Source organism: Mus caroli, chromosome 2, assembly GCF_900094665.2.
Source record: "Mus caroli chromosome 2, CAROLI_EIJ_v1.1, whole genome shotgun sequence".
Taxonomy (NCBI): Eukaryota; Metazoa; Chordata; class Mammalia; order Rodentia; family Muridae; genus Mus; species Mus caroli.
In genome coordinates this window covers 152,857,262-152,879,068 of record NC_034571.1, presented here as the reverse complement: position 1 = coordinate 152,879,068, position 21,807 = coordinate 152,857,262, and the positions used below count along the sequence as shown (strand labels likewise).

General features: G+C 43.2%; 1 protein-coding gene across 6 annotated transcripts in view; it reads left to right on the top strand.

Moving 5' to 3' along the window:
- Positions 1 to 21,807, top strand: part of Chd6 (chromodomain helicase DNA binding protein 6) — a 158,719-nt gene that overhangs the window by 127,815 nt on the left and 9,097 nt on the right. For 3 of the 6 annotated variants that reach the window (XM_029474373.1, XM_029474372.1, XM_029474374.1), the window contains 10 exons: positions 286 to 415; positions 1,813 to 1,860; positions 2,254 to 2,314; positions 9,673 to 9,733; positions 10,324 to 10,540; positions 11,868 to 12,076; positions 13,117 to 14,688; positions 17,785 to 17,936; positions 18,321 to 18,527; positions 19,565 to 20,017. In XM_029474373.1, coding sequence (XP_029330233.1) covers positions 286 to 415; positions 1,813 to 1,860; positions 2,254 to 2,314; positions 9,673 to 9,733; positions 10,324 to 10,540; positions 11,868 to 12,076; positions 13,117 to 14,688; positions 17,785 to 17,936; positions 18,321 to 18,527; positions 19,565 to 20,017 — 3,110 coding nt within the window. The remainder of the gene's footprint in view (positions 1 to 285; positions 416 to 1,812; positions 1,861 to 2,253; positions 2,315 to 9,672; positions 9,734 to 10,323; positions 10,541 to 11,867; positions 12,077 to 13,116; positions 14,689 to 17,784; positions 17,937 to 18,320; positions 18,528 to 19,564; positions 20,018 to 21,807) is intronic. The other 3 variants (XM_029474375.1, XM_029474376.1, XM_029474377.1) reach the window with 2 other exon arrangements.

The window sequence follows — 21,807 nt, the reverse complement described above, 5'->3', positions numbered from 1 at the left end:
AGCAGCAAGCCAGGAAGAACGGTCTGGCCCCTGCATCTGTTTACAAACATGATGTTTTACACAAATTGTAGTTTTGGTGAGAAACTGCTCAGAAGTCTCTAGTAGCTCCCGAATCTCCCCATTAGGACACCTCATAGGATCACATTAATCCTAAATAAGCATTATTTTGAGTTTGTTTTGCCTTGATTTTTTTACTGAATAAGGGAGACAAAGTGAATGTCTCAGACCAGGAGCAGATCTGATAGGTTCTGACCTGACTTCTGACACTTGTCATTGCCTGCTCAGGTTATGAGAGGTACAATGCCATGCGGGCTGACCCAGCGCTCTGCTTCCTGGAGAAAGTTGGCATGCCTGACGAGAAGTCCCTTTCTGCAGAGCAGGGTGTTACAGATGGAACTTCGGACATTCCTGAAAGGTGAGAAGCCACATAGGCCCACTCTGATGTCACAGGCCTTGCCACCAATTTGTGTCCTAGTCCACATACACCAGGTCTCTGTATCTATGTATTCATACTTTTTCTGTTGCTGTGATGAAATACCATGACCAAGAGCATTACAGAAGAGTTTATTTTGTCTTAATATTCCAAAGGGGAGTCTGTAATAGAGGGGAAAGGATGTAGCAGCAGGAACAGGAAGCTGGTTGATCACATTTCATGGCTACAGGAAGTGGAACCCTGCTGTAAGTCTCAAAGCCTATCCCCAATGATATACTTCCTCTGCCTCTTAAAGTTTCCATAAGCTCCCAAATTGAGAACCAAGTATCCAGAAATGTGAGCCTGTGGGGACATTTCTCACTCAAACCACCAGTTTCCCTCAATGTCCAACATCTCTCTTAAGCCTGTGTCCTTCAAATCGCTTCTTTGGATTCATCCTGCTATGCCTTAGACTTGTTCTTTGGACCAAATCCCAATTCTTGTCCTTCATGGATTGCTCGGGCTGATTATCCTGCCTGCTTGTTGACCACAGTCATCTCATTCTGGTCAGAGGGCTCTCAGGGGAATTATATATCTTCCCCCCTGCAAAACACTAAGCAGGCCCAGCAAATACAGCCTTCCTGATCATAAAGTTCCTCATCTGATTGCTGGTTTTATTCCAGAATAAAATATCCCCCAATTAAGGCAGACTCAGGAGCCACTTTTTAAGGTAGTAACAGTTCAGCATAGTGAAGGGTAGTATACAAAAACATATAGAAGCATTCTCTTTGGCTTACTTTTATTTATTGTTGGCATAATCTCGAAATGTGTGAGTTCTCAGGAAAACTAAAGCAACAGCTAAAACCTATCTCCAAGATATAAAAATTTTTAGAAAGTAGAATTTACCTCCTAGATGTGTACTGTCAGCTTTGGCCAGATCTCTCCACTGCTGAGGACAAGGTGCTTTGAATTGCCCAGAGCTGTAGTTAGACCTAGCCATGAAAGTATGGCATTGCCAATAACCCCTGGTGAACACTTTAGCTGCCATGATGCTCTATGCCCCTAAGGCATTTTCTGTGGTCAGGATAATAAGAGTGTATTTTGGGAGATGTTGACAAAGGTCTAGGATGGCTGGTTATCCTGGTGTTAGTTAAATTAACTGGTTCAGGAGAAACACTCCCTGGTTCAGGTGCCTGCGTGTAGCTCAAAGCTTTTATATTTGTGGTGACTCCAGTGACGCACCTAAGGTAGGGGCAAAGCAGCTGACGCTTCTTTCCAGCTTAAACGCAGAAGAATCGTGACAGACAGGCTTCAGCAGTAGTTAGGCTTCCAGGAGACATGAAGCAGCTAACCGAGTCACAAGTGTCATATCTGACAGGATGATTCCCCTTCCTTCTCAGCACAAGAGAGAGAGGACCTTGTGAGCATGGTCGCTGCGCTTCCTTCCGGTGAGCACTTGATGAGCACAGTTGCTGTCTGGACTAGAGTTGTTCTCTTTCAGTTGTAAGTGGAGACCGCTCTTGACAGGCTGTGGTTACTTTTTAAAGATTGTGTTGAACAGTAAGCCTCAGGGTATGCCTGAGTAGATCACAAGGTCTAATACATGTGAGGTCTCAGTTGAATGGAAGTCTTTACGCACCTACACGAGAGCAGTCTTGGATGGTAGTTTCTCTCATTCTTAGTCTCTCTAAGGTTCTCCGAAAAGAAAAGGAAAAATCTTAAGATTTGAATGCCAGTGAGAAGAATATCTACTAACCTTGCCTTTAGACTTGGAGGGCTTTCTTACAAGCACCCTTGGTAATAACATGACTCCTAAGTGTTACATAATTACTTTCATTTAGAGGCAACATAGATAAAGAAGACAGTGCTGAGGACAAGTTGGATGGTCTCCAGAAGCAAACGGTGAGTCAGATTGACCGCTCTGGTCCTGCATGCTCCTTCCTGCCTAGGGAGGACTTCATCATGTGGGGGTGGAGTGGGGTAACATTGCTGCACTGTCTTTGTATCACCCTTTAGTACAGAAACTTCAAGATACAAACTTGACTGCATTTGTAGTCTAAAAAAGTTTTTCAGATAGCTGCCGTTTAAGATAGAGTTGTAAAACACAGTACCTGTACCAAGTGTCCTCCAGAGTAAGGTCAGGTAAAATCATTTCGTATTCAAGATGGTGACACTGACAGAGTCACGGTCAGAACATTTGAGTGACTACACTGGTCTTATCTCTATCTCATAACCATTTGTTTGCCCCTCCCACCAAATTATTGATCTTTTCTCCATTTTCATAACTGTCATTTTAAGAATGCAGTCATGCAGTATGAACCTTTGACAGATTTGTTTTCATTTGTCATAATCTTAAAATCTATCCAGGTGGTTGTCTGTTCCAACTGTAGTTGGTTCCCTTTTTGGTTTTGTTTTAGGTTGGGGCCAGGGGTGGCTGCTGATAGTTATTCTATGACATGGATATGACACTGTTTATATAATGTACATGTTTGTTTTGGAGTAGCTGTGCAGTTCACTTTTTCTGCCCTCTTCCTTCCTGTACCTCCTGCATTTATGGTGTCACAGTTTCCTGTGCTCCACGCAGGACAAGCTCTCGTGCCCTTCACTCATGCTCTGCTTTCATTGTGCTCTCCCAGACGCCGTGATAGGTTCCAGATGCTAGTCCTGTGGTTTTGTTGTTTGTTTTTTATTTTGTTTTTGAGATAGGGTGGTGTTGAAGTCAGAGATCCTGCCTCTGTCTCCTGAGTGCTGAGATTAAAGGTGTGCACAGCTACTGCCTGGCCAGATACTCTTCTTTTTATCAGACAGGTGGTTTGCAGATATTTTCTCTCACCTTACAGTTTTGCCTTTTTATCCTTTCCACGTTGTCTTTAATGTGGCAAGAGTTTTTAATTTGAAGAAACAAGTTTCTCACTTTTGCTTTTGTGGGTTGGGTTTATGGTGCCAGGTCTCAGCTGTTTTACCTGACAACCTAGAGCCTCTTCCACCCTCCCCTCCCCCACATTTTATAGTTTTATGATCCAGTTTAGATTAGTTCTAATTTAAATAACAAAAATTAGATCAAGGTAATTTAACCTGTTCCCATCCTGTTGATCCATAAATACTTTTAACCTTATCAAATTACTTTCCTAACTTTGAGAAAACCCAGTTGGCCTGTGTGTGAGGCTCCATTGCTGAGTTCTCTGTTCTATCCTGTCAGTAGTACATAGTCTAAATTGTTGCATCCTTGTCTTAAGTCTTAAAATTGAACCAACTGATCCCTTCCCACTCTATTCTTTTTTAAAATTACTTGACCTTTACTTATTCTGTGCCTCTCTATGTAACTTTGTAAAATTGTCATGTAAAATTTCTATGTAAAATTATCTAGACAGGTAACATGGCTCAGCGAGTAAGGGTGCTTGGTACCAAACCTAAGTTTATTCCCTGGGACCACCTAAGAGAAAGAGAACTGACTCCTGCAGGTTGTCCTCTGATTTCCACAGGACACACTCAGTAAATAAATATTTAATTCATTAAAAAAAGTTTCTATAATTTCAGAGACTGACTGAAATTTTAGTAGAAGTTACATTAAACCTTTTTTATCAATAAGGAAAATTACAATTGTATGCTGCTGCCTGTCATCATTTTTTTATTTCACTTTCTGTTTCTTTTCATCAGTGTGTGAGCTCTACTCGATTGTTACTTCGTTTCATTGTTTCTTCTTGGGAGTGATTGTAAGTGCTGTTGTGATCTCACTTCCATTCCCATGTTCCTTACCACAAGGAGAGAAATCCTGTGCGTGTTTTCTGCCTGCCCTGCACCCTCAGCTGTTTTGGGCTTGCTTACCCATTTTAGGCCACTTTTTATGGATTACTTTGGATTTTTTTGTCTTGTCATCATCTGCAAATACAAAGTTAAAATTCCTGTCTAGTCTAAATTTTAAAACTTCTTTTCTTTTCTTGGATTATGGTACTGGCTGAAACTTTTAGCACTTTATTGGGTAATATTGGTGGAATAAATATCCTTGTTGTAGGCATTAGGATTAAAACACTTAATCATTAGAGTAATATTAATTAGGGGTTGAAGAGGTGGCTCCTCGTTTAAGAGCACTTGATCTCATAGAAGATGTGGGTTCAAATCCCAGCATCCACATGGTGGCTCATAACCATCCATAACTCCAGTTCACCAGGCACTCATGTGGCTCATATATATACATGCAGGCAAAATATTCATAAACATAAAATAAGTAAGTATCTTTAATGCATTTTTATTTTTTTAAATAATTACTTGTTTATTTTATATATATGAGTACACTAGCTGGCTTCAGACACACCAGGAAAGGGCATCAGATCCCATTAGAGCTGCTTGTGAGCCACCATGTGGGTGCTGGGAATTGAACTCAGAACTTCTGGAAGAACAGTCAGTGTTCTTAACCACTGGGCCATCTCTCCAGCCCCTTAATTCTTATTATAAAAATAATACTAGCCAGACAGTGGTGGCGCACGCCTTTGATCCCAGCACTTGGGAGGCAGAGGCAGGCGGATTTCTGAGTCGAGGCCAGCCTGGTCTACAAACTGAGTTCCAGGACAGCCAGGGCTACACAGAGAAACCCTGTCTCGAAAAAACCAAAAATAAAATAAAATAATAATAATAATAATAATAATAATTGTAGATTCTTTTTGTTAGGTCTCTTTATCAGAAACAGAAGGCATTTCCATAATTCTAGTTCCTGAGTTTTTATCATAAATAGCTGTTGAATTTTGTCATATGCTATTTTTCCTGTTAGATAAAAATGGTTTTCAGGGTTTTTCTTCCTCCTCTCTCCTGTTTTCTGATAGGGATGGTCTTAAATGCTTACCAGGTATGTGTGCATGCCCCAGGAGCCAAAGGCTGAGCCCCAGTGCCATTTGAGCAGATGCTGTCTTTGAGCAGTAGAGCAGATGTGTCTGGCAAATGCCATGGGTTCTGAATCAGAATGTTTCATGGATTGGAAGTTTGCACAGCACTGCCCTTTGATGATTCTACTTAGAACCAGAGTCTCCACTCTCCTGATTATACAGTTGGATTCAGTTCTGTTCTGTTCTTTAGTATTTGCGTACATTCTCTCTGAGCTTTTTGTTTTCTGATTCCCTTCATTTCACTGTGTCTCAAGCCTTTGCAACACAGGAAAATAAGTTCTTGAAAAGTTTATGTCCCATGTGGGAAAGTGGTGTTATTATTCCAGGTGGGCACTCATTAGAGTATGATTAGCCTAACACACACACACACACACACACACACACAAAATCCCACTCTCCACCCCCATCCCCTGCTCTACGTTAGAGTGTTGGCTGGATTGATCATATTCAGGCAAGCACAGTAGCTTTGACTTCATGAGACTAGCAGGCCTGTTGTGTCTGGACTCTGATTCATTTGAATTTTTAACATAAATCATCTCCAGCTCCTTGCTACTCTGGCAGCTTCACACACAGAGTTTCAAGGTTAGGAGGAACGATGGGAATGATAAGGTCTGCTCCTCTTGTCTCTCTGTTCTGACACCTGTGATACTTTTGATCAGAAGACAGTTGCCAGCTACAAGGTTCAAAGTTCAGAAGCTGGGTTGTTTTATGAACCACACACAGTTTTAAGAATATTTGTGCTTGGAATGGTCTCGGTCTCAAACCCAGAATCGTCAACAGTGTTTATCACACTGCTATGCACATTGGGAAGGTAACACCTCTGTTAACAAAAACAACAAGTAATGAAACAGCTTTTATTAGCACAGTATTTTGTGGCAAGGGCTGTCTTTGCTGTGCTGCAGTTCTGGCTGCCACTGTCTAGACTGGGACTTGGGTGCTTTCTAAAATAGGAAAGCAGTAATAGGGTGAAATTGTGGCCAATGGAAGATCAGGGAGGAGGAGGAGAAAAACCTTGTAAGGAAATTTTATGACTTAAATGGTCAAATCCTACTGTAAGGAACCTTTAGTCGGGAACTGAACAAGAACCCATTTCTTGTGGGTTAAGATCCTCTAAACTCCCTGGGCAGTGGTGGCACACGCCTTTAATCCCAGCACTTGGGAGGCAAAGGCAGGCGAATTTCTGAGTTCGAGGTCAGCCTGGTCTACAGAGTGAGTGCCAGGACAGCCAGGGCTACGTAGAGAAACCCTGTATAGGGTTCTCAAAAAAACAAACAAAAAAAAGATACCCTAAACTCAGTATTAATTGTATGTAAATTTTATTTGTACTTACAAACAGGCATCATTCTTTCCCCTTTGTCCAGAATTAGAGCACAGTCTCAGTCAGCTACATAGATCCTAAGCAAACTAAAGTGTCCCTCATCTGCTCCTGCAGGCTCTGTAGTAAGACGCCTGAGCTTTATGACGTTTGGTTTTATATCTACTTTGTACACAAAGTTTATGCAAAAGTAGGATGCTTGATTTTCTTGCAAAATGGAAACATCAGCAGGGTCTTTTTGATTCTGGCTTCAGACCTTTTGTTGCCTGTATACAGAGATCCTTGTGTTCTGCAGACTCCTTTACTTTTTTTCAGTGTCTAGCTCGAGAATCACCTCTTAGACCTGTCCCAACAGTCCCTGGTTGATGTTCTATGTTGCCTTTGGTACTGCGTGCATAGCCACTGCTTGTCTTTCACTCACCAGACAGAGTCCCCAGGACTAACACTTCTGATTTTTCCACTGTTAGTCCTGGAGCCTAGCTCTTTACTCATTATCTGGCCAACTGCTGTGTTGACACTGGGATTTGGTAAGGGCATAGGAGAAATCCCCTGAATCCGGAGATCCCTCCCAAGTCTGCACTGCCACTGCCACCTCAACCAAGACAAAATGGGGGGTGGGGGGAGCAGCCCTGCGCAGAGGAGACTAGGCCTTCTAGTTTTAAGTAAGGAAATGTACCTCACTCCTCAGTAGGGAAATACCATGTACATAGCTGTGCCACCTTCAGCTGCCGGCATTACTTTGGAGGGAGCACAGTGTGTCCACTCGCCTGCAGAGCTACACTGCACTCACAAGCCCCTCAGAGGTCACTTCTGACCCTGAGTTTCATCACCATTGATTATTAGCTTAGTGACTTCCCTGCTCCATACTTTCCAGCTGTCTAACATTGGTTGCTAACAATACGTTTTTAAAAATTCTTACGCAGTACTGACTGCAGCCTGTGCAGCAGTTTCTTCCCTAGACTCAGTAGACCTCAGTGGTGCTGTTACTGCTGTTGGTGATCCTCTGGAGTCTACATAAGAACATATACTCCAGGCAAAGGAGAAATGCTAAGTGTCTGTTAATATTCCCTCCTCCCAGCTCCCAGCTATTAATGCATTGGCTTTGTGCCAGCATGTAGATTGCTCTTTACATTCCACAACCACCCTGTAATAAGCTAAGTAGTACTTTCTCCATTTTCCAAAAGAAGAAAAGCACCTTAGAAGGAACCATTTTGCCCAAAGCTTTGTTCTCAGGATGGAGAAATTGTGTTCTGTCTGTCCCTTGTCATCAGCACTATGGACCCCTTACCTGAAGTCAACTCCTATTTCTTAGATGAACATGTCTTCCCCTTATAAGTAGAAAATGGTGTTCCATGTTAAACTGTGAGCTCAGCTGTAAGACCTTCTGTGTACCCACAACTATTGGCTTCCTGTGCATCGAACTCACATTCATCTGGTTACTTGGCCATGTTCTGACATTCTGTTGACAATAAATGCTTTACAAAAGATGGTATACAGGAAAAAGCACTTATTCATACCAAGAACTTTCCTATGTGAGTGTTTACTCAAGGATTATTCACATTTACTAAATGCACCAGCAGAAACTGCTGGATAGACTGGAGGAGAAAACTGTGTGCTGACCTCACACCACACTGGGAACCTGTAGCTGTGAGCAAGCCCTTGTCAGCTGCCGTTATGGCTTGAGAGGGGATGTTCCCTCTGCTTGATAGGCTGGTACACTCTACTGTCCATGCTTTGTATGCTGTAGAGTATTTTCCCCCTGCCAGTATCTATCCTTAAAAATGTCAGCATTCAAAGTACCTCACAGATGTTCTAGCCACATCTAAAGGCTCTTGTTGGCTGGAAGACAGACAGACAAGATGTAGTAGGGCTTTTTAGTTTTGTTCACCTGCCTAAAGAGTAGGATACGGAGGCACTTTTTGATGCCATTTCAAAATGGCATCATAGATCATCCTCATTTTCTGCTCTGTTAAATAGTAGGAAACAGTTCTGGACAGTAGAAGGCAGCTTAGCTAGTGCTCCCCAGTCCTAAGTGTCTTTTCACCTCCAAAGCCAATTTTTTTCTGGAACTCTTTTGGTTCCCTTTCTTAGATAACTTGGTCCTCAAATCAAACTACCTGTATTTGAGGCCCATGTTATAGCCTGAGACCCTGAGTGACTCAGCCTCCTGGGGCAGTTGTCTGGACCTGTGAGATAGTTGGAATAAGTAGAGGGGACATGTGAAGGGTTTTGTCACCCCCATTCTACACAGGAGAAATACATATTCAGAAAATGGACTTCTTTCTCTGCACTTTCTCTAGTTTTCTCTCCTGGGTCCATACATGGCTTCAGGGCCTAAAAGAATGTTTTAAGTTTTAATTATTGGAAGCTCTGTATGTCTATCCACCTTCACTGTGTCAGAGCACCTGTCTTCTGTCCAGGAGGCAACAAGCGCTTTCAACATTCTTAACTTGGGCATCTCCTTTCCCAGTCCCAAATCATCATTTGTAAAGAACATTTGTAAAGTTTTACTTTGAGACAGGATAAAGCTAATGAAGCAGTCTGTTCAGCCAATTTCATTAATGCACTGACATAACAAATGCTGTGCTTCTGTTCTTACTCCAGATTTGTTTGGAGCTTCAAATGTTAATTTTAAGTTCCTAGGGTTTTACACCATAGGGACCCATGTCTGGAGCAGTCATGTTTTATAAAAAATAGTGTCCATTTCCATAATGAGCGATACCCTTACTTTTTCACAGTGAAAAACAGAAATGTTCTTTGTGAGATGACAGTATTAAATTGCAAGTAGTGGTTGCAAAGCAGATATTTAAATTCACAGCTAAAACAGAAATGGTGCTTATAAATAGTAATTGAGTTTCCCATCCCTTAACCTGATTCTCTGTGGGAAGAAGCTCTGGGGGAGGGCATATGAGAGGAACTGCCTAAGTGAGCTTTGTTTGTGAGGCCTGTCTGGGTCTTATGACGTCCGGAGGCTTTTCTGTGCATGCATAGTCTTTGCAGCAGGGCCTTTCTCAGTGGTTTCTTCTGGGCTGCAGTTTCGCTGATGCAATGGCTTCATTTATCCCTAGGCGAGTCCCAGTGATGGAAGTGATGGCATTTTTGGTGAAAAGAAGGATGACAGCCAGGCAGGTGAGACTGTGTCCTGCAGGCAAAGAAAAGTAAGGTCCCAGTTTGTAGTTACTGTGAAGTTTATATAAATCAATGCTATCTTTAAGGAGACTTCAAAGTAAGTTGACCTGTATTAAGCTTCCCTAGAGTGACACATGTCTCTGAGTTCCTCCAGCTAATATCAGATGCAAAAGTTACACAAGCGCTGTCTTCAGGACATAATCTGACCAGTAAAGAAGGGACTGTAATCTCACTGGTGTGGGGTGTTTTGTATCTCAGTTAAATCTTGACTGGAGCTTTGGTAGTTGGAAGGGTCAGCTGCATATAAGCCATGACTGTGAAGAAGGCAACAGAATTTTGCTCTTTCCTTTCTGTAGAGTGACTCTGCCCTCCAGAAAGAGGTGTGCATTTGAGCAAGAACAGCACTGACCACAATGCAAAGCTGTTTTTAAAGCAAAATTGTTGCCTTTCCCACTAGCCTGGCTCCTGACTGATGTTAAAGCAGCTGTTGTAAATCACTAAGCCTGTTTCTTTGTGTTTAAACAAACAAGGAAAAACCCTCTTGTTGCATTTGCATGTGTAAATACTAATGTCCTCACTGATGTTTGAAGCCCAGGATGGCTCCGACCCAGACAAATCACCCTGGCCAGTTTCCTCTGCCCTCACTGCTCGACTCAGGCGTCTGGTCACTATTTACCAGCGCTGCAACCGCAAGGAGCTATGCAGACCTGAAATCTTAGGCCCAGGTAACCAAGGATACTGGGTTCAGGAGGAAGTGTTCAGGAGAACTTCAGAAATGGACCTCATCAACAAGGAAGCCCAAAAAAGGTAACAGTCGGGGCAAGAAAGCATTTTAGAAAAGTGGTCACTGGGTAAAGGGGACAGGGAAAGGCTAGTAGCTAGAGGTACATGGGTTAAGAAATTCTGGGCAGTCCCAGGTGACAGACTGCCTTCAGAATTTCTTAACCACAGCCTCCAGTGGTGAATAAGGAGGCAAATAGATATAAGACCCTCTGTGCACAATGCCTAGGTGTAAGACTTTCTAACTTGTATTATTCCCACAGTCAGACCCCAGTTTCTGAGAATATAGCTTTAAAACACCGTACTGATATATGTTATGCCATTTCAAACTCCCTGATTCCTGTAACAACAAAAGGAATAGTGTGTGTTGAAGCTGTCCTACTATAATCTCGTGTTTATCAAGATTTTGAGATCGATAAATACATGTAAAAATCCAAACCCAAATAGAAAGTGTATGTTACTCATAGTTACTTGATCGTATGAGAATTAAGCTAAATAGGCCAGTAAGGCTAGGAATGAACACAGAAGAGCTACAGCTCTCAGTCTTTAGATTATTTTTCTTCTGAGGCAGAATTTAGCAAATTAAAAGATAGAAAATTCTATTTTTTTTCTCTGTACTCCCTCTCGACAGTACAACATTTAGAAGTGCATCTGGCACAGCTACAGAGCCCCTTCCTTTTTTTTATTCTTCCTCTGATTCCTCATTCCAACCTCTGTGCCCAGCTGGGGTGGAGCGCATACCCAAGAACCCTCATAAAGACTGAGGTGACGGTAGCTTACCTGTTCTCTAAGTACTGTCTTAATCCTGTTGAGGACCTTTGTGTCCCAGAGAAGGTGATGGCCATAGGCCACCGCCCACAGAGTAGGAGGGAGAAAGTAAGGGAACACGCGAGTCAGAGCGCTCGCCTTCTCAGTAGGAGAGGTTGAACAAGACGGGACAGAAAGACCCCAGAGCATGAGGGAAAGGCAAAATGCAGGTGGTATTTTTAATATTTTAGCTTTTATCTCCAACAAGTGAAAGATTAGCTAGATAATTCCTAAAATCGATGACCAAGAAATAGCACAGTCTACATACTTGACTTTGAAAAAGAGAAATCAGTACAAGAAGAGGGAGCTGAAGATTTAAAAGTAGTTCCCTCTTTGGAAGTAGATGTGAGCCTCTCCGCTCTGTTTGACTTAATAATAAAATACACAGGCCAGTGCGAAGCTTAGTAACACAGACGTGTAATCCCAGCACTCAGGAAGAGGATGTAGGCAGACCTTGAACTCAAGACCAGTTTGGGTCCCAGGGTCACAACAGGATCCTATTTCTAAAAGTACAAAACAGCTCACCTTTCCTCTAATTAACTCTCAGGTGGACTAGAAGAGAGCAAGCTGACTTCTATAGGACAGTGTCTTCCTTTGGTGTTGTGTATGACCAAGAAAAGAAAGCCTTTGACTGGACACAGTTCCGCGTCATTTCTCGTTTGGACAAGAAGTCAGATGAGAGCCTGGAGCACTATTTTTATAGTTTTGTAGCCATGTGTCGGAATGTGTGTCGTCTCCCCGCCTGGAAAGATGATGGTGAGAAGACTCTTATGTCAGCAGGGAGGTGGGAAGAGAACATGTTAAGTTTAAATTACAGAAGTACTATAGCTGAGCTATAAAAATGGACTCTGTCTGAAGAATTCTGATAAATACTGGTAGGTTGTTGGAGGTCTGAGCTTGTAATTCAGATCTATAAATTCCCAAAAGGTAGAACCTCTGTGACAGTTAAAATCGAGCTAAAGCCTCACCGCAGTATTACAAGATTGATGCTAACTATGCTTTCCAGAGTATAGGGGGTTTTGTTTATTTCCTTGTTTGTTTGGTTTTGCTTTTTAAAATCAAGATCTAGGAGCTAGAAAAATGGTTCAACAATTAAAGGCACTTGTTGCTCTTGCAGAGGACCTGAGTTTAGTTCCTAGCACCTTCATGGTTGCTCACAACCATCTGCAACTCTAGTTCCAAGAGATCTGACACCCCCTTCAGACCTCTGAGGGCACCAAGTGTGCACCAAGTTGTACACATACATACATTCAAAATATTCATACACATAGACTAAGAAACAAAGAAAGAACTAAATATTTTCTCTGTGTTAGCTTAGATAAAATAAGTGCTATCATTTAAACACCTCCTGATCCAGTAGGCAACCCTTCTGATGTTTCTGCCTGGTTGGAATTTAACACATCTTCCCTCTGGTCTCACTTCAGCCTCGTGTTTGGTTAAACTGTTCTGGGCCATATTGCCACATTTTAGGAAAAGAGAAACAAGCATTGAGCCTCTTGCCCCCAAATATGGCTTGGTTTTAAAGTTTGTTTATTCAAGTCAAGGAGCTAATTTGAACCCTGGAGTCATATTGATGAGACTTGATTTGACCCTTCCTTTACTGCCTTAAGGAGAGTGGCTTTTCTGGACCTGTTCTATTGTCCTTAAGACAGGAATGATTGTATCAGGATTTTTTGGAAGCTAGAGAACATGTCAGGAGTTTAGTCAGGGCACACAGCATTGGTTTAAGTGGAAACCATGGCTTGTTTCTATTTTACAATGGCCTTGTATAAAGCTCTGTGTGTCTTTCTCTCCAGGTCCCCCTGATGCCAGCATCTATGTTGAACCCATCACTGAGGAGCGGGCAGCAAAGACTCTGTACCGTATTGAACTGCTGAGGAAAGTCCGTGAGCAGGTGCTCATGTGTCCTCAACTACATGAGCGCCTCCAGCTTTGCAGGCCCAGCCTCTACCTCCCAGTCTGGTGGGAGTGTGGGAAACATGATCGAGACCTGCTCATTGGCACCGCCAAACATGGGCTCAACCGCACTGACTATTACATCATGAATGACCCCCAGCTATCCTTCCTAGATGCCTATAGAAACTATGCCCAACACAAAAGAACTGACACCCAGGCACCTGGAAGTCTCTGCTGCCTTTACCAGAGCAATTCTAAACTATATGAGTCTCTTACTTATACCCCAGTGAGTAGGACTTCAGAGTCTCTTGAAAGTGAGCCAGAGAATCTGATGAGAATGGAAAGCAGGGATGATCATCTCTGCCTGCCTGAGGGTGGCTTACCTGACATAACGTGTGAAAACTTTGTTTCCAAAGTTCAGGAGGTCATTTCTCTTGACCATGATGAAAACTTGCTGCCTGAGTCTTTGGAGAACATGATATATGGTAAGACAGGACTCAGCCAAGAGCCGCATTCTTTTCAGGAGGCCCCAACTACCAACACACAGTCCAGGAAAAATACTATCACCATCTCAGCCAGCAGAAATGAGAGCTGCCAGCCTCCTGGTATTGAGGCAGAAATTACTTCAGCTTCCTCTCTCATGAGCAGCTTAGAAGCAGGAGTAGCTAAAATGAATATTAAAAATGGAAAACATTTGCTGGTATCTATCTCAAAAGAAGGGGAGCCCTGCTGCAGTGAGACAGGACGGAGACCTGAAACCATAGGCCACCGAGAGGCCAAATGCTTAGTGTCCCCTACCTTAGATACAGGACATGAAAGTGGGTTTGTAGATCTATGTAGTCTTAGTGTCTATGACCCCAAAAGAAACTTCTCCTCAGATGAGCAATTAATTGACTTATTAGAAAACAAGAGTTTAGAAAGTAAGTTGATTTTACATCAGAGTGATGAGGAGGAGGAAGAAAATGAGGACGACACTTTAGCCATAGTAGCAAGCACCACTGAAAAGCCAGAGGTCTTGGATTTCCCCAAGCCCACTGTAAACATCCCAAGGGGAAAGAACCTCAACTTCCACCAAGATGAAGCCAAGAAAGGAAGGCTGGAGGTGGTGAGCAAGACTGCTGGGCCACAGAGGGTCTTTCCTCCCCCAGCCAATCAGTGCCACTGTAAACACATTGAAAGGTGGGCACATGGCCTGGGGAGCGAGGACTCTGAAGTAGAGAAACCCAAGGCTTATCAGCCAGACCTGTACAGAAGCAAAGCCAATAATACGACAGTGGAAGGTGAGGCTGCTATTATTCCACCAGAGACACTTAAACTGAAGCATGAGCTTTTAAAGGAACCATGGAAAGCAAGTTCAGAGGGGGGGAAGAGTTTCTCCATGTGTGTTCCTGAGGGAAGTGAGCCCAAACCAGAAGACATGGATTTTGAGAATAAAGATGATTATGAGAAAGATGGAACCTGCCACAGTCAAGGTACAGTATGCATAACTATGTACGCATGTGATGGGAAGGGGGGTGCTGTCGGAGCCACAATCGATAGTTTTAACTCCTAAACCCTCACCATGTGGGTAAACCCAAGAGGTACAAGGTCTTGATCTGAAAATTCAGCAGAGTGGTTGAGCCGAGTCACCCCAGAGGACTGGGCTGACCGTGGACAGTCAGTGCCTGCACTGCAGCATCCATATTACCTAGAAGGACTGTGTGCTTATGTGCAGAGGATGCAAACTGACACAGGAAAATGCTTTGTTCCTGCACTAGATGAACTGAGCTAGCTGAAGTAGAGTAACTTTGGGACATAAGAGACCTGCAACTAATACAGGTGCCATTAATTTGCAGGAACTCCAAAAATACAAGTCAAGTTGGCCTTGTTGAGGTGAGCATAGAAAGCAGATGTTCGTGTCATCGTCAAAACCCTGTGCTTTATGTCAGGGCATTTGTTAGGTTTCTCTTAGAACTGAACACAAATAGAAATAATAGTTACAAACAACTGAAAACATAGATTTGATCTTTTTAAATAGGGAAATCTTAACTGGGGATTCAGGTTAAAAGGAGTTTCAAGCCTTGTGTGATGGCCTATACCTTTAATCTCAGCATTTAGGAGACTGTAGTAGGTGGATCTCTTGAGTTTAAAACCAGCCAGTACAGTGAGACCCTCCCTCAAAAAAATCTGGGTGACTCTGAAATTTTCTATGCTTTGTGGGAACATACATACAGTGACACAGGATGCAGGCCAGTGAGCAGCAGTGGTTTTTACTCCTTTCCTTAGGTCCAGGAGGGTATGTGAGGTTTATTCTTCCCATTATCTGATCCTGAGTGGGGTACTCCAGGGGTGAGACAGCAATGGCCTTTTTTAAGCAGGGAGAGAAAAGCTTAACAATCTTGGGTTGTGTAGTTTCTTTTTCTTTTTTAATTTTTATTTGTGTTTTATGTATGTGTTTGTGTGTACTCACACAAATATGCATTCATATTTGAAGGCCAAATGTTGATTACTCTCTGTTATTGGAGACAGGGTCTTGCACTGAATCTAAAGCTCACTCTTCAGTTGGACTGGCTAGGCGGTGAGCCCTGGAGCCCTCTCCAGCTTTCCCAGCACTGATGTTAGGCCACCATGCCCAGCCTTTCTGTGGTTTCTGGGGATCCAAGTACAGGCCACCTGTTTGCATAGTAACTGCACAGTTGTCTGCCTCCTGACCTATCTCCCCAACCCATGTTGCCAGTTTTTAAAAACTTCCACCTTCAGTTTTTATCACTATGATTAATAACTAATGGCACTGAACCCAAGTTAGAATGTACATAGTAGCTACAGTAAGGACTTGAAAACCAAACTGAAAGTGACTTGGTGGATGTGTGGCCAGGCCATGAGGATCTATCTATGACCGTGCTCCTGGATTCCTTTTAACCTGAGCCAACAAAGATCATGCAGTGTATCAAACTATAAGACTCACATCACTTTTGGCCCTTTTGTAAATAAACAAATCACCAAAAAGATGAGGTACTAAAAATGCAGATAAATAAGCACATGGTAAATGTGAGAGGAGAGCACTCTTCCTGTCTGTGGTAGGGGCTGGGAGGCTGGCAGCTCTGTGATGAGGATAAATGCTGGCACCAATGCACACACTACAGAGCACTGCCCACAGAGGTATGGAAGGGTAGTGCAGGCAAGTTAGCCCACTCGAGAAATGAGAAATCCTGAAGTCTTGAGAGAGCAGTAGCTTACTAGTGTTCCTTAAGGGTTGTCCCCCTGCATCAGAACTCTCACTGTTGCTCCCATTGACTCCAGAGCAAAATTCAGTTTTATGTCTTGATTTACAAGACTCAGGATGACCAAGGCGATCCCTACCCTGGCTTTACGTCTCTCCATACTCCTGGCTGTCTTGGTTCCTTAGCATGCCCTGCCCTTCCCCAATTGCTTTCTCTCCTGCACAGCCGTCCCTCACTTACTAACCTATTTAGGATAAGCCTTCCCTTCATTCCTTGTCAGTACATCATGTTTTCTTCTCTTTAGATGTTTTTAGCCTGGGGTTTGAGGGGTGACACAGGTTCTCAATCTACAGACACAGCTAGCCTCAAAGTCCAACCTTCCTGCCTCAGCTTCTAAAATACTGGGATTATTTGTGTGAGCCACCTAGCTATGGTTGTTTGCTCCCTGTACAGCACTGCCACAATCGAGCTGTTCTTTAAAGTTAGTGGTTTTCTATCTTCCCTATGAGGGAAGGCGAACACTGAGAGCTCAGACCCTTAGCTACCTGTCTTGATTATTCCTAAATCCACCAGTCCTAGCAAGGCTGCTCATAGGAAGGAGCTTCTGCGGCTCCCTAGGAGACTCATTTCACAGTGGGAAGTAACACACATTCCTTGTCAGTTTATGAAGAAAAGAAGTCTGAGTTTCTCAGAACCTTGAACATTTTACTGCCCTCTCCATATTCTCTGTCATTACTTATTAGAAGGTCTTTGAGATTCCATACCACACTTAAACCTTGCCTAGCATGATGGCACACGCTTTTAAGCCCACCACTGGGGAAACAGAAACAGGTAGATCTCCAATTTAAAGCCAACCTGGTCTACACAATGAGTTCCAAGCCAGCCAGGGCTGCATAATGAGACCTTGTCTCAATAGATAGATAGAGGGGGGGGGGGGGAGGAAAATATATAAATAAAATCTTTGGTCTTAAGGTAAAGCTCCAGGCTCATTTGCTTCACGTTTTACATGAATCATGGCTCTTTGTTGGGAGGTTCATGATGTCATCCTTTCTTAATCTCATCCTATTGGTTTATCACACTTCGTTCCTCTTTTTAACTGTCAAAATAGTGTTTACTATTGTCTTGTCCACTAAGCTAGCAAGAAATGTTTAGGTAGTCTTAGATGTCAACATTTTTAGTGGCCCTAAGCAGAATTTGCCTCTGGTTTAACGAATTTAATTCTCCTGGAAATAGGAGACATGGACTAATAGACTGAGTGGACTAATTAAAGACAGAAGAGACAGACAGGTTCACATGTCCAGAACCCTTACATCACTAGCATTTCCCAACTATCTAGTTGTTTGTTTGTTTTTTAACCTATCTTTGCAGACTACCCAGGCAAGTACTCTGAGGAAGAGAGTAAGAGTTCGGCGTCAGGCGTTGCAGGAGACCTTGGGGAAGAGGCACAGGAAGTGCGGGCTCCCACCATTGCTCAGCTACTGCAGGAGAAAACCCTCTATTCCTTCTCAGAATGGCCAAAGGTATCTCTCAGAGCTTGCATCCTCCACTCAGGCCATTCCCAGCTTTGATTCCTTTGCATTAAACCTTATAAAAATACTGCTGGACAAACTTAGCTGTATATATGCCTGAACATTGAAGGTGATACACTAAGAGGGGAAGAAGGGTAATACTCACCAGATTAATTAAACAATCAGAGGAAAATGGCAAGTTGCCCCTAGTCATAACACTGAAGATATATTCTTTACTGCCCAGACTATGACATTTATAGGTTGTATAGTGAGTGTGTCTGAACACTCCTTTCTGGTCAGCTCCTTGTGAAAAATTTACCTCCTGCTCTCAGGGACTTTGCAGACTTTGGTAACTTGACAGTTTTTTTTTCTCAGTGCTGCTATTCTTTTCTCCAGGATCGTGTGATAATTAACCGCCTAGATAATATTTGCCATGTGGTGTTAAAGGGGAAGTGGCCCTGCAGCCACCAGTATGAGCCCTCAGGTGCACTGCCCACACCAGTGTTATCCAGCAGTGCAGGTTCTCGAAGCAGCCTCTCAGAGCCAGAGGCAACAGAACACAGCTTCAGCAATGGTGCAGCACTGGCGGCCCAGATCCAGAAGGTATGGTTATGGCTGGTATGGGCTACCACAGAACAGCAGCAGCATCCCATGTTTCCATGGAGTCATTTATTCAACAAGTATTTGGGGGTTTAGTTTAGTTTTTCAATCAGGTAGTGTTAGTTAGGACTCTGGACCTTAAACCAGTGGGGCTGAGTAGTTTGGTGCACACCTTTAATCCCAGTGCTCAGAAGGCAGAAGCAGACAGATTTCTATGAGTTGGAAGCCAGCCTAGTCTAAAGAGTTGAGTTCCAGGACAGCCAGGGCTACACAAAAAGAAACCCTGTCTCAAGGAGGAAAAATATTAAAACAAAGTTTTGGTACAAAGAAGTAAAAATATGGTTTTATTCCTAAACTAGAGCCTGCAGGTTGTCAGGGGAAACAAAGAAAGAAGAGAGACATGCCAGGTAAGGGTGCTGCAGAGAAACATTCTAGGCTGTAGGTTAGAGGAAGAGAAAGCAATCAACTTGGCAGCTGTGACTTGGGGAGAGAATAAGTGTCTTTAAGCCTTTGGAGGACAGATACCAATTATGAAATTGGGGCAGAAAGGGGTGTTTATATGGAAGGAAGGCAAGTGATTTAGGAGTTATTGGCGCACTGAATCTGATTTGACTGCACTTTAGACTCAGCCAGAGACTTTGAAAAACTACTGGCTCTGATTTACTTGTTCTGGTGTAGCTTAAGATATTGACTTGAGTTGGTTTGGTTTGGTTTGGTTTGGTTTGGTTTGGTTTGGTTTGGTTTGGTTTGTTTTGGTTTGGTTTAACTTCCCAAATGATTCTGAGATATAGCTGAGGCTGAGAATCTCTGGGCTTATGCTTGCTACTACAAGTATAGTCTGGAAGCCTGTTAAAGTGTAGATTCACCAAAGTAGACTCTAGATTTAATAAGTGGGGTTTAGCACTAGTATTTGTGGACCCTTGTGGTCACAGAGAAGATAGCAGAAAATAATACAAGGCCTGAGGAAATGAGGCTTAGAGAAGGAGCTGGTGTTTGGCCACAGAGGTTACATTCAAACTTCTTGCCATGTGTGTTCACAGGAGAGCTTCTTAGCCCCAGTCTTCACAAAAGATGAACAAAAGCACAGACGTCCCTATGAGTTTGAGGTGGAAAGGGATGCCAAAGCTCGGAGCCTAGAAGAATACTCTGCCACCCATGGGCGTCCACCCATTGTCCTCAATGGCTGGCATGGAGAGTCAGCTATAGACCTCTCCTGCTCCTCAGAGGGGTCTCCAGGAGCCACATCTCCTTTCCCAGTGGGTGCCAGCACCCCTAAGATTGGTGCTATCAGTTCACTTCAAGGAGCTCTCGGTATGGACTTGTCTGGAATTCTGCAAGCTGGTCTAATCCACCCAGTGACTGGGCAGATTGTCAACGGAAGCCTCAGGAGGGATGATGCTGCCATGAGAAGGCGGAGAGGAAGGCGAAAACATATTGAAGGAGGGATGGACCTCATCTTCCTGAAGGAGCAAACACTTCAGGCTGGAATCTTGGTGAGTATATGAGGTAAAAAAAAAACATTCTACATTGAGAAATTAATTTCTCAGACATCATGTATTTCATTTATGGATCTTTTACACCTGTTTTAAGTTGTTCATGTTTTCTGTCATCATGAAATGTCCTCATCTTTTCTAGAATAGATGATAGTAACCCATTGGTGACCCTTAATGCATACAGCCTGGAGAAATAAACCAAAGGGTCTTATTTCAAATAGAAGCAACCCAAATCCTCCAGTGCTTCAAAAGAGAGCCACTGGCAGTTGAATAAGCAAGGCCAGGTGGCAAGCAACATTACTCAGACATGGTAAGGCTCTCCAGGAGTTGAGACCTAGAAGGTGGAAGGTTGATTTTGGCTTTGATCTGGCACTGATGTGTGGCACACCAACAAGCTTTATTCTGATCCTAAAGCACCTAAGACATCTGCTGTGAGGATCCCTGCAGACTGCACAGAAACAGCATTCTAAACTCAATGCAGGTCCTCGTGAAGCATGGAGGAGGTTGAGAAAAATCTTCTTTAGACTTTGTTTAGTGCCTGATGGCTTGTGTTGTTTGTCTGAGTCTTCCTCTCAGGTTTTGTATATAACTTGAGAGGTGGAAGAGGCATTTTTATCCCCTGTCTAATTCTATAGAGTAATTTTACTGTTTGTTTAGTCTTATGTTTTCATTTTAATAGTGACATTTTATTTACATCCTAACCTTTTTTTTAAAGGTGAGTAAGGGTAGTGTTATCTCAGTATTGCTCAGGCTAGTCTCAAATTTGTAGGGTCACTTGAACTTCCACCCTTAGTCACTGGGATCAATGGGACCCTCAAATCTACCAGTTCTGATTTCATTGATCTGGGGTAGAAGTGTGTATGCGTGTGCATGTGTGATATCATTCTTCAGGTAGCATCCACCTTTTGGGTTGTTGAGATGGATCTCTCCTGGCCTGGAGGCTGGGCCGTGAGCTGAGAGATCATCAGTTCTCCCTTCCCAGCTCCCGCGTCACACGCATGTGCTGCCACCTAGGGTTGGGTTTGTTTTAAGTTTGGGTTTGGTGAGGGAGTTTAGATTTACTAATTCTTGTTTTATCTATATGAATGTTGCCTAAATGTGTACATATGTACCACATGTTTGCCTGGCCCACAGAGTCCAGAAGAAGGTATCAGATCCCCTGGAACTGAAGTTACAGATAATTATGGGCCATCACGTAGGTTCTAGAAAAATACCCAGTGCTCTTAACCGCTGAGCCAGCTTCCCTGTCCCATCTGACTTTTCCCCATTTTTAAAAAGCATGGTTTCTTGAGACTATACTCTGGTCTTCGTGTGTTCAGGCTGAGCTCTGTACTTTCTGAACCACCTCCCCAGCTACCTAAGTGCTGACAGTGAGCTCTCTTTACTGTTAAAGGCTTCTGTAGAAATACCAAGCAGTGATTTTCCTCTGGTGCTCATAGTATTCCAGCAGAGTGACCAGTAGGAAAAAAATAATTTTTTTCTTCTCCTCTGGATAATTTTTAAACTTGTTGATGCAAGCACTGTTAGCACTATTGTAGGATTGTTTGGTTAGTGATTCTGAGCTGAGTGAGACACAGTCAAGCCACAGAGGAGGAACAGGTGAGTAAACCCCAGCATGGAATTTTCTGGGATGTGAAAAATCTGAACAGAATGCTGGACAGAGAATGCAGTGCCTAGGTCAGAGGAGGAGGTGCTTAGGTCAGAGGAGGAGGTGCCTAGGTCAGAGGAGGAGGTGCCTAGGTCAGAGGAGGAGGTGCCTAGGTCAGAGGAGGAGGTGCCTAGGTCAGAGG